This window comes from Phragmites australis, chromosome 11 (assembly GCF_958298935.1).
Source record: "Phragmites australis chromosome 11, lpPhrAust1.1, whole genome shotgun sequence".
In the NCBI taxonomy this organism is placed as follows: domain Eukaryota; kingdom Viridiplantae; phylum Streptophyta; class Magnoliopsida; order Poales; family Poaceae; genus Phragmites; species Phragmites australis.
The window spans coordinates 11,979,481-11,992,143 of NC_084931.1; the positions used below are offsets into that span (position 1 = coordinate 11,979,481).

Consider the following 12,663-nt stretch of genomic DNA (forward strand, 5'->3'; position numbering starts at 1 on the left):
CCGTGTGTTGAAAATGAGTTTTTTACATAGTGTATCGAAAATTTATTTTTGATACATAGTGTACCGAATACGAAAACTAAATTAATAAATACAATTACATATTATCTATTTCGGTAAATACATTAAGGTATGTTATTTCAATCTACTATTTATCTCATACCAAATTTCGGCTCTTGCTGCAGATATTATTGATTTGGATGCATACCCTCGGCACGATATTATCAAATTTATTTTTTTCTATTCACGTGAATTTCACTGCACGCGTATCCGAAGAAACAGTGGGGAATGAGCGATCTTTCGCATGGGCCCGACAGTGTGGACGCGGCGCAAGCGCACGGCCAATGGTTGCCCACGAGGAGATAAACGGCGACCCACCTGGCCTCTTCCGATAGGCTCCTCTGCCACTTCTCCCAATCCAAACAAAGCCACCCCACGCGCGTGCCAGCCATCTCCACCCTTTCCTCATCCCACGGCACCAATGCCCACCACCTGTTCGACCACCTGACGCCTGCGCCCCATGGCTCCCGCGCTCACCTCCAACCCCCCTTCCTTCCGCCCCCTCTCCACCCCACTCCGCCGCCGCGCCGCCACCATTCTCTGCCGCGTCGGCAAGCCCAGCAAGGACTCCGGGGCGGATGACGACGCCGCCAAGAAGCCGTCCGTCCTCTTCGCGGACTTCCGCAAGCTGACGGACGCCAAGGCGCTGATACCGGCGTTCCCCTCGCCAGCGGCGGGGTCGCTGTTCGCCGGAGGGAGGGGGAGGAAGGACCCGCAGACGGTGTTCGTTGCGGGCGCCACGGGGCAGGCTGGGGTCCGTATCGCTCAGACGCTGCTGCGACAGGGGTTCGCCGTGCGCGCTGGCGTCCCGGACCTGGCGTCCGCGCAGGAGCTGGCGCGGCTCGCTGCCGCGTACCGTCTCATATCCCCTGCGGAGGCGCGCCGGCTGAACGCGGTTGAGTCAGACTTTGACGATCCTGAGGCGATCGCCAAGTCCATCGGACCCGCTGCCAAGGTGGTAGTGACCGTCGGCTCGGCCGAGAAGGGGCCAGAAGGCGGGGGCTTCACCACGGACGACGCGCTCCGGGTGGTGCAGGCTGCGGACCTCGCCAGCGTGGCTCACGTCGTGGTCGTGTACGACGAGAGCGTCAGCGGCCTCGGCGGCGGTGGGTCCACGTACAATGTGCTCGACGGCTTCACGTCCTTCTTCTCGAACCTCTTCTCGCGTGTGCAGACGCTGACGCTGAGCGAGTTCTTGGCCAAGGTGGTGGAGACGGATGTCAGGTATACACTCGTCAAGGCTTCACTCACTGACGACTACAGCCCTGAGAGCTCCTACGCCTTGGTCCTGGCCAAGGAGGGCGCATCGCATAGCACGACTTCCCCTACTGATACCGGCAAGGTATATAACTCATAGCCTTGACTTTCCAATGGACACTATGTGAAGGTCTGTGTTGTTGCTTACATGCATAGATGAGTGCATTTGTGTGTTCTCGTAGGTGTCAAAGTTGCAGATTGCTGCCCTTGTGGCTGATGTCTTCTCCAATGTGGCAGTCGCCGAGAACAAGGTACGGAAACTATACTGGTATGTACCTATATGTGGTATAGTCTTGCATTTCATCACATTAGACAATCTAATCTGAAACTTTTGCCACAGCCCTAAGGGGAGCATTAGTAGAATGGTTTGTGTAGCACAACAGGAAGCTTTCACAAATTGTGACAATTAGATTGCTGGCATTGAGAATTCGTTTATAGTATTCAGGGCATTGATATCGAGAAGCAATCCTCTGTTCTGATTTATTTTGCTCCAGAAGATTCAGTAATATTGCAAGTTAAAGTTAGAATGGATTATGACCCCCCTTTTAATGGATGAATCAATAGTAGGATGATGCTCAAAATCGTGAAACCATCTTAACACACTTAGAATAGAGCATGTTAAAAGGAATGCAAATTTTGATCTGCTGCCCATTGGCGTACTGCGTACAACATCATAATCTAACAGAACAAAAAAAATTACAGGTTTTAGATATTTTCTGCTCTTTTCTTTCAGAATGGTGCTTTGTTAAGTCGCTGACTTTCCTTTTTAAAGAAACTAAATCACATTGTAAGCCCCAAATCTGTCCTAACTTATGTCATGGGCCATGATATATATGCTTCTCTTTCATCACTGGATCTCTTTTCCTATTCTATGATTTTTATACCCAACACTTCCGTTTATAGTGACGAGAGAAAATTGACCCCCCCCCCCATCTAGTCTTTTTATATCCTGGGTGCTTATTTACTCATTTTCCACTTATATTGATAATACTTTTTTAAATTTCTAGGTTGTTGAAGTTTCAACTAGCTCATCAGCAACATCCAAGCCCATAGCAGAGGCTTTCACGTGAGTAGCACTCACCAATTTTACTCACTGATTTGTTGCTTGATTCTTTTTTTTTAAACAGCTTCCTATGTTTATTTTTTAAAAAAAGGCTTAAACGGGAAGATGAAAACTGTTTTATTTTGTGAATCTTAATACAGAAATGATATCTACCATGCTGAGGAAGACCAGACAGCATAGTTTAATGAGGCTTAGGGTATTGAAGGGGGAGTTAGAACATAGATTGGGATGAGAGAATATTAGATTATTAGGGAGAGAATAGTCTAATTCTTCTTCACTTGAATCATAATGGATATCATTTATAAGGAATTATTCAAGTGAACTCCAAAAACACAATCTTTAAACAATGAAAAAGCTATTCTGCACCCAGTATCAGTACTGCTCATTCCGCTTTGAGATGCACACGAGTTTATGTATTTTTCAGATGTATATTTCACTCTTGGTGCTCTATTCCTCTGTATTTCATTGTTGTGTGCCCATATGCTGACGAAATTGTACCAACTCTGATACAAAATTTTGACTTTTGGGGAAATGCTTACGTACAACTATTTGAGTACAACTATGCATTTAAACCATCCGATGCATTTATCAGCCTCCCATCCAACTGATTTCAACCATTGGACTCAAATAGTTGTACGTGTAGCAGTGTTCATACTCGTTTTGTTCATACGCACAACTAATGCATGAACTATACGAACATGCGCATATGTTCTCTAGGTATTTGAAATTCATGATTATGTGAAACTTCAAGATTTTCTTAATTACTTACTCTTTGTGCTACAATGCTGTTTGCTTTTCAGAGCTATCCCTGAAGACAGAAGAAGAAAGGAGTACCAAGAAGCTGCAGCAAAAGCACAGGCAGAAGAGGAGGCCCTAGCCTCACAACGAGCTAGCAAAGCAGAAGAGGCTGCCAGTAAGCTCGAAGCCGAGGGGAAGAAAGCACCCTCAGACGAGACTGCTGCAAACGTGGTGAACGAGGCCCAAGCCTCTCTCGAAAACCTCCTGAGCAGAGCCAAAGGGCTTAGCACGGACTTCTCCTTGGAGAAGTTCAGCACGCAGCTTGCAGAAGCGACGGCTACTTGGAACTCTGTGGAGAAGGAACCAAAGGCACAGATCGCCACGGTGCAAGGCCAGGCGAAGGCAAAGAAGCTGGCACCACAGAGGGCCGTCGTGAAGCCAGCGGCGCAGAAGGTGAAGCCACAACCAAAGCAGCCGGATACCAAGCCAGAAGTGAGGCCAGTGTTCGGCGGCCTCTTCAAGCAAGAAACAGTATACGTGGACGATGACTGAGCGAAGGAACCAGCTAATCCTCTTGTACGTGATTTTTGTCCAAGGCTTTGGTATGTTCTTGGAATGTGAATGAGTAAGGTTGTACAAAATTGGCTGTAACAACGCTTGTCTCTGTGGAGTGTCGATGAATGATTTACCCCCATTTCATTGTGCAGAACTTGTTCCCTGACCTCATAGTTTTCCGGAAAGGCCAAATCTTATAATGCTTCTTGTAACACTATATTATTACCTCCGATTTTTTCATGGCGTTCATGCACGTCACAATTAGAACCTTGTATATATTTTTACCAACACTATGGTGTCTGTTTACTTCACCCGACAAGATGACAATCGCAAATTTTGTGAGAGATCATGAACCTTATGGGTACTTAGGGATGCAAGGGTATGTTATCGAACCACTGCGACTGATACATACCACTACGATCCATTGGTATTGCTCATCTCATATTCGAAAGACTGCTACTGCTCATCTCATATGCACTAGTACAGTGTCCGTATGTTGCAACAGCATCCAAATGTTTCTAATGCACTTCCTACTATTACAATAGCATCACTCAAAAAAAAATGTAATATGTAAATATACCTTAGTCAAAATACCAGCATAGCAATATTCTCAATTGTTTTCTCATAAATATAATTACAAACAAAATATTAAATTGTGTTGTGTTGAATATTATAACATGAATACAAACAACAAAATGACATAGCACATTATTACAGAACTCATCTACGAGATGAGGACTTTTTGGAAATGCAATTTACTTTGTGTTGGTGATTTTTAAGCTTTCGATTGGCCCCGTGACAGTCGATGTCTGATTAAACGATGTAATGTAACATTTTCGTTTTGCACGTTCGGTTTTTGCGCACGATATTTTAAGCTGGTTTGGTCGATCGGCCATACAACTGGAACTGTAGGTTTGTTCAAACTTGAGTGGGGATGATACTGCAAACCTTTCTGAACTTTAGTTTCTCAGGAGTTAGAAATCCCGTACTGTCCCAGCGTGCATCGTGTATTTCTAGAAGTCCAATGTTCGATTGATTCCAAGCACACAAGAATATGTACTTAAAGACGTCTAACCTTTCTAATGATACGACAAACGTGAAGATGATATACTTCTATAAAATAGGCATCAATACAGTTCGGTGGCACAAGACTAAATCCGAAACATGGAGCATAATCACGCAATGTGATATATGCACAATATTATGAGGTTTATACTTAACAGAAAATTTGGAAAGTACCAACCAAAAGAATATTGAAATGCTGCAGACTGAATAAACCTACCTATTCACCAACAGGAGCAACACACCCTTTGAATGACTGTCTTGTGGTCCACTTCAGTCCCAAGTCAGCAAGTCTTTTGTCATCTGATAAAGAGGCCTCAGCCCATCCTTGTTGTAGTCAACTCCTCGAGTTTGTGATCATTAAGCATTCTTCTTTTAAACCAGTATTGGAGTTCAATTACTCGAATTTGTGATTATCAAAAAAGGGATCTGACCTTGGAGAACTTGCTGAACAAGCTTTTCAGACTTAGGAGTGATCTGATAAAATTCTGGATACTCATGAACTCGCGGCAGATCTTTGAACCAGGTATCTTCCCAAACCAAACATGAAATGGTAGTACTGCTGAATTGCTGATAAACAAGCCATGCCTTGTTGTACAGTAAATAAATTAACCGCCATCATTAGTCAGGGTCCTATACTCTCATTGCCTACTGAAATGGTAGTACTGTCAGTCTCACTGCAGTGATCATCCCTAGGTTTCTTGAAGACCGTGGCTATTTACAAATCAGTCCACTAAATAGACCATACTAACATTTCGTTGTAATAAAGAGGCTGAAAAATGTACCTGTTACATTCGATTATATGATATATCGGCTCAGCATAAATTAATAATAAAAACATCATAGCTAGATCCATATACTTAAGGTTCTATCTGTCCACTTTTCTGCCCCTTCATGCCTACTTTTGCACAGCTGCTTCTTTTACACTGAGAACTGTGGCTAGTACCAATCTAGTAATTACTTGCATAAATTTATTCACCTAGAGTTAGCCCTCATGCCCACTATGGCCAACCACCGGAAGCACAGAGCCTCGCTCGCCTCAAGCGAGTCGGGACTGCTGATTTGGCACACCTGTCAAGCCAACAAACCAGAGTTTCACAGCATGTAGAGCGAGCTTGAGGACTACTATCGCGGTCTCTGTCTCTTATCCTTCGATTCCTTGAAACAAGCAAAGCAAACTGCACGTTTGGGATAAGAAGAAATCAGTAAATAGCCAAGATCATGAGAAAAATCATAAACCGTTTTACCAATGCCAACAATCGAAACGAGACACGACATTGGGGAGATAAAATAAGAAGCTGAAACATGCATCAGACATGATGTGCTGCACAGGTACCAGTTAAACCACGTGTTCCCGTTCCACATCACATAGAGATGACTGTCATTGTAGTAGCCAAAAGTATTGACAACGGGTCTGTATACAGAAGACAAAAGCTGGTTTGTATAATTGAAAGCAGATTAAACACTAAATTTCAGATGTGTAGATTCAAGAGATAAAGCTAACACGTCTTCCATTTTTTCCTTTTTGGTACAAATGAATAATCTGTTACCTAATTTCTGATAAAGTGAGAAGAGTCCTTGAAAACTTGCAGACGTCAAGTTGAACTTTTGCATTCTTTTGGTTAGATGCCTTATTGGAAAAAAAAAAAGGTGAATGATGTTAACATGTGAACAGAAAAAAGATAACAAAGGTGATGCTACTTATGCTAAAAGTTATAACATAGAATTATAGAAATCTCTGTATAGAAAACGTGGTGGATCCAAAGAAGGTCCCAAATGTGGTAATCATATTCCTTAAAAAATGTGATAATCTAATAAGGTATTTTGCAGAGATATAAATGAGTGTCACTACTTAATTGAACCATGTCATAACCAATGGTCACATCTATAAGGCAAATTTGAAGTGTTTCATTAGGAATTGTGGCAATAAGAACAGTATCATTAGCAGAGATGTATAATATAGAAAATGGCAAACATTACAGTGTCCAGGCATATAACACTATTTTAAGGCAACATGTAATCAGGATGGAAAAAATGTGCTGCCATTCTTTCGCTTTCACTGGTTACTTACACCCCAACCAAGCGACCAAGACGACTTGCATGTTCAAATAGCAGAGATCAGGACATTAGTGACGCTGAAGAGCGCACCAGCGGTGTGATGGCACCCTGCTCTAAACACTATAGGGACCTACCGCCGCTGGGTGTACAGCAGCGGGTGTGCTGCACGTGACACCTCAGGTACCTCCAGCCTCGGCCACGTTGAGGACACCAAGGAGGCAGGTGTACTGCCCCCCCCCCCCCCCCATGAGGTACAGTTAATGTCAAATGGTAAACTTCAATTATATTATCTATGATGTGCAACACAAATAACATATCATCAACACTGAAGTGATGATTGTGAAACCACCTTTGAGAATCAGGTTTCATACCAAACACATCACAAAATAAACACCACAATATTAAACTTTGGTACCAACATGCTACAAGGGAAGAAATGTCACTCACTTTCTTGAAATTGATCGCCTGTCCCCGATAACACCAGGATTCCGAGTTCAACTAATGCTTCGGTTCAACTGACGGTAAAACATGTGATTTTCTCAGTGGATGTCAAATAACAGAAAGCAAGCACAAAAGTAAGGCTAAAACAAAGCCATCATTAAAACATAAATCCATGTGGAAGCGATACAACATTATCCTTAGAAAAACAATAACATCCTAGTTGATCATTACAAGACATGTTCAATAGCCACAACCTAGGCATTTGGGAGCAACTGGGTCTTAGGTGGGGCCAAAGCCTTGGAAATTGTAAAACATGTCATTGCCATGCCAAAAGAAGATAAAATCAGCAACACTCTGCTAATGTGTGTTGAAGCTATGTCATTATCCAGCCCATGCTAGGGGGCACAGTCACACTGGTATGCAACCTAGTAAAAGTGTCACATCTCAAAACACTAATTACATGATTAAACATGCATAATCATCATAGCGTTATTTTTTGTGTGATTAATTATTATTTTAGATATTTTTGAGAGTGAAAATGGTTTAGGAAGAGATAGGAAGACCCTAAATACCTTGGAGAAAAGACAAAAAAGAAGAAAGAAAAGAGGGGGGAATTAGGAAAATTCAGCAAAAAATCCTTCTCGCAGTCTGACCGCTAGGAGACAGCCACGTAGGCTTGCCACGTGGATTTCCCGTGGTCTGACCGACCCTTTCCGTGGTCTGACCACCAGCGCACAGAGGCTCCCTTAAGTGGTTGATCGCCTCTCTCCCTCACTCTCTCTTCTCCCATTGTCTCTCAAACTCTCTTGCCTTGCCAAAACCCTAGGGAAAGGGTGTGATCCATTCATCGTGTTTGAAGGCTGGAGATCGAAGGTAGGGGCTCCCACAAGCTTCCCGAAGGACTTCCCCAAGCTTCTTCCCCCTTTCCTCCCCGCTGGAGGGGTTCCTTTGCCGTTTCTTCCTCTATAAGCTCATTCACCCTCTGGAAGTCCAATCCTTGGATCGAAGCTTCCCCGAAGGATTCCGATCCAATACAAAGTTCCTCTACACCGAGGTAAACATTCTCCTACCGTTTTCTCATTGATTCCTAGCTCTAGCTGGCTGCTGTTTTGATTTGGACCGGAAAATTCTACGTAAGTTAGGTCTATATCTCATTTTAAGGGTTTTACATGTTCGGACCGTGCATATCTTCCAAAGCACAACTTAAAATATTCCCCTGGTCTTGTGGAGTACTTTGGTGCCCTTCATCGCCGAAGGTTTAGCTGGAGTCCTCACCGGCGACCCCGCAAAAGTGCTGCCAGCAGAGTCTCGCAGTCTGACCGCCACTAGGGTAGGTCTGACCACTAAACGACGATCTAACCGCCGACATATCGTCAGTCTGACCGCCATACGCCAAAACTCTCTGCAGGCCGACGGTCAGACCACCACTTCCATATCGGTCTAACCACCAGCCATTCAAGACTATATCTAATTAGGTTTACCTTGTCTAGGAGTTTCAAACTTTGAAACCCTAATCTTTTAACGATTTTCTGCAAATGTTTTCGAAACACGACGCTCTATTATTATCCAAGCATGCGTCATTGCACATTTTTTCATCGTTCATTTGTTTATGCAATATAATTCTTGATTCGTTTAGAGAGCGTTGTGCCGGCGGTCCAAACGAGTGAAGGCGACACCAATCTACCGGAGTTCTGTGAGTGCTACGTAAGCAGTATCAGTCAAACCCCGGAGCAGCAAAGCAATCATCTAAGCATATTGCACCCTTTTTGTTGAATTGAATAAAGTCTAAATTGATAAATCTTTGCTTAGGTATGTTTGCATGTTTAGTGAGTCGTTGTCGGGCTTATATAAGTATAACCTATGTTGATTGCATTACCATTATCTTGAGTTGTTGATTATCCATATCCTTGTAGTCTTAATAATGTTATTGATGTCTAACTTAAGAGCTATTTGAAATGCTTAGCAATGCATAGGTCCTCAATAGAAGTTGAGCAATAGCGTAACCATTGTTCATGAGCTTAGAGCTTACTTATTGTTTACAAACACAATGATAATGATGCGGGTTATATAAGATGTGAGGATGAGACAAGATGTGGGTGGTGCTAGGGGTATCTTCACCAGAGGATTTTCTCGGTGTAGTTCGTGAGAGGAGTCAGAACGCCATAAACTGCTTGCATCATTTAAGCACCATCCGTTGGTGTCGTTAGCTTTAGCACCTTCCATACAACCACATATTCGAATAATGGACGAATGAGCTGAGTATCATACGCCATGCTAACGCTTGCCTTACGACCCTATGACACGTAAGAAAAATAAAAGAGAAGCAAGGTGACGGGGAGCCGAGTGTGTCCAAGACACAAACCTTGGTGCCATAAGGGCATGTGCAAGTGGGTAGTTCTAAGTATGAAAAAGGTTATCTCGAGGGTTTAGAGGATGAATCCGAATCGTGTAGGTAAAGATGTACCCCTGCAAAGTGTAAAAACAATTCAAATTGTCGCGCTCTCGGTCATAAGCAGCTTCTGTCCACCGCATCGGTCGTAGAGTTTCCGAATTTGGGGATATGGCATGGTATGTTGGGTTTGATTGTTGAGGATTATTGATTACTTAAGATGGTTCCTTTTACATTTATGTGCATGTTGATATTGTAGGATAGATATGCCTTGAGTTAAGTATAGATACTTACACATAGATGTTAGGTTGCTTAATCCTTAAAGTCGGGTTATCTATATGTACCTATTATGAATTAAGTCTTGCGAGTACCTTCGTACTCACGCTGCTCTTTCAGGTTCTACCGATGAGAAGGAGCTCGTGTTTGTCTACTTCACGCCCGCCGATGTATGTGGCAGGAATGAATAGTGCAAACTACTCGTGTGACGTGCTTTTGAGTGGAGCCTAAAAGTATATGCCTTCATCTAACTTTTGATGTGAACAAACGTTACCTTTCCGCTACGTAGTTTCTCTAATCTTTTGTTATAAATTGTTGTAAATGATGATTCTTTAATGCTTGTAATATAATCTAATTACTCGCTCTTTCTTAAGTTTTGTTGTGATGTTATATATTGGAAAGGCATGTGTTCAGATCTTAGACACAAAATACATGCCGGTACTACTGGAGTGATATTCTGATTAATCATTATAGTCATAATTATATAAATAATCGACTTAATGATTAATTAGAATATTATTTGGAACTCCAAACCATTCATTCCACACATCAAGGTAAAACCATTGCCTATAACCAAGCACAAATTTTCCACTACAATCACTCAAGTGTCCAATATCTCCAACACTACTGATGTGAACAATTCCACTAAACTTTGCCCTTGAGGCCCACAGGAATTTATTCCAGATTCCTCCCAGCACTAATCCTCCACTATCAGCTGGGGCCATGCAAAATTGACATGCTACAAAGAAAGAGATAAAGCATACATGGGAACCAAACAAACGAAGAACGAGAGGCACACAATTTATAACAAAATATGGCTGCAAAGTGGATATGATGGATCCCGAATCCGCACCTCTTCTCCAACAGACGAGCCAATATAGCCCCTCTTCTGGCCCACTGAATCCACCGCTATTGCCATCGCCGCCGCCATCCTCCAAGCAATAGATGTAGAGCCCCTCAGTGAGTCCTTTCCGAAGAAGGCATTTTGCCTAACATCAAAATTCTCTGCAACAAGAAACGCCAAATCGTCCCTAGCATCGTTAAGGAATAACTTTCCTAACCCAAATTCGAGCAATAACCATGAACAAACGCAAGAAAAACACGAAAGAAATCCAGCAAACAAACTACATTTTTTCTTAAGCTTCTCGAATCCAAGAAGCCTAACTGGAATAATTCTCCATCAGTACCAAAAGATTCGCATCAGAAACACAACAACAAAGGCGCCGACCTGAGCACCCACCAAATCGGCCTGAACAGCTCCATTAACCAACACCAAACAACAACCAGACCGGCGCGACTAGATCAAACACAGCGAGAAACCCAACAAACGCGCAGAAAATTTAGTGGCCAGGAGCCTCACCTACGGCGGCGGAGGAGGACACGCCGCCACTGCCGCCGTCGGGCTCGACACCCGACATCCCCTTAGAACCCTAGTAGCAGTAGTTTTGACTGCCACATAACTCATTGAGAACTCACATCATGTACAATGCATTCCACTCCCTAGAGGTCATGGCGTCGAGCTCCTCGTCCTCCACCACGCCCGCACGCGCCTCCTCGAGGAAGCGCGCCGCCGCCAAGTCCGCCAGGGACGACGAGATCCAGGGGGAGGGGGAGGCGCGGGAGGAGAGGTCGCGGCCTCCACCAAGCACCGGTAGAGGATGACATGCGCACGGAGGAGCATGACAAGGAAGAGATGGCCATGGGCGAGGAGGCAAGGGAGGAGGAGGCAGTCGCGGCACATTGCAGGAGAAGGCGAGGAGGAAGGGAATTAATGGGTGATCAGAGGGGTACTCGGCGATCAGGACAAGGGCCTAAGTCCGCATTGGCCGATTCAGGATTTAGGTAGGTGTGGTCTAATTTAACATAAATTTTTTTAATATCATAAATATAACGTGTCAATATATATGTATAGAATTTTAAAAAATATAGTACAACTCTGAAATTTTGCCAACATACGAGTCTGAAATTTACGTTAAAAAAACTATCCCTCATCTAAAAACTATAAAAAAAACACAGTACAAGTCTCAAAGAAGATTACAATACTAATTCTTGTTGGTCTTACGCTTTCTAATGGTTATAAAAGTCTCGATTATATCATCTTCATTCATTTTGAAGAAAATATCTCGCTCAATGAATATAACTAGACAATCATCTAAAAGACTATCTACCCATCCTATTTCTCAACTTACTCTTGACTAAACTCATTGCAGAAAATACCCTTTCATCACTTGTCGTCGCCACCGGTAGAAGCAATACTAATTTGAGAAGCAAATACACCAAATCATAAACTCTATGTTTCTTTGTTTCAACGAGCTTAATTGAGAGGTCCAGAAGGTTGTCTATGCCTTTAAAGCTATCATCTCTCCTTATGTCATCAATATAGTTATCAAGTTGCATATTAATATAGTTATCAAGTCAGTGCTTGAAATATCATTAGGATAAAACTCAGCAAGTCTATGTACCTTGTCTGTATCAAAAGAGGCAAATGAGTCGGCAGGATTCAAGGCCGACATACAAGAAAGCAACTACATATTAACCTCATCAAACCGATTATCAAGCTCTTGATTAATTTGATCAATGACTCTAATATATACTTCTCTTCTAAAGTGGTCATTATTTGTTTGGTTTCGTGCAAACCGTGTTGATCTTCCATAAGGCACATAATTACCCTCCATTGCAGGAACTTCGATGCCATGCTTGTTGCAAAACAAAGTGACCCTTTGAATGAATGCATCCCACCCATCAAACCTCAATTGTTGCATTATAC

The 12,663-nt window shown here is 43.0% G+C and overlaps 1 protein-coding gene and 1 long non-coding RNA gene across 3 annotated transcripts; one reads left to right on the forward strand and one right to left on the reverse strand.

Moving 5' to 3' along the window:
* The first annotated feature begins 409 nt into the window (after positions 1 to 409).
* Positions 410 to 3,887, forward strand: LOC133884394 (protein PLASTID TRANSCRIPTIONALLY ACTIVE 16, chloroplastic-like). The gene is made up of 4 exons (XM_062323790.1): positions 410 to 1,399; positions 1,497 to 1,565; positions 2,322 to 2,380; positions 3,178 to 3,887. Exons 1-4 carry the CDS (start codon positions 518 to 520, stop codon positions 3,665 to 3,667), a joined length of 1,500 nt encoding a protein of 499 aa, XP_062179774.1. The 5' UTR covers positions 410 to 517; the 3' UTR covers positions 3,668 to 3,887.
* An 890-nt stretch (positions 3,888 to 4,777) lies between these two features.
* LOC133885553 (uncharacterized) lies at positions 4,778 to 11,692 on the reverse strand. Of its 2 annotated transcripts, XR_009903236.1 has the most exons (6): positions 11,257 to 11,692; positions 10,750 to 10,901; positions 7,238 to 7,305; positions 6,283 to 6,362; positions 6,069 to 6,146; positions 4,778 to 5,910 (listed from the first exon to the last, which is right to left on the reverse strand). It is a non-coding gene; the product is annotated as an uncharacterized LOC133885553 (long non-coding RNA). The 2 variants fall into 2 exon arrangements; XR_009903235.1 differs by having other exon boundaries at positions 4,778 to 6,146; positions 11,257 to 11,691.
* Between the last annotated feature and the right edge of the window lie 971 nt (positions 11,693 to 12,663).

Excerpts from the sequence above, each read along its gene's own strand:
- LOC133884394 (XM_062323790.1), top strand. The coding sequence starts at position 518 with ATGGCTCCCGCGCTCACCTCCAACCCCCCTTCCTTCCGCCCCCTCTCC. Across the intron at positions 1,566-2,321 it reads TGGCAGTCGCCGAGAACAAG|GTTGTTGAAGTTTCAACTAG; the intron begins GTACGGAAACTA and ends TTAAATTTCTAG. Across the intron at positions 2,381-3,177 it reads CCCATAGCAGAGGCTTTCAC|AGCTATCCCTGAAGACAGAA; the intron begins GTGAGTAGCACT and ends TTTGCTTTTCAG.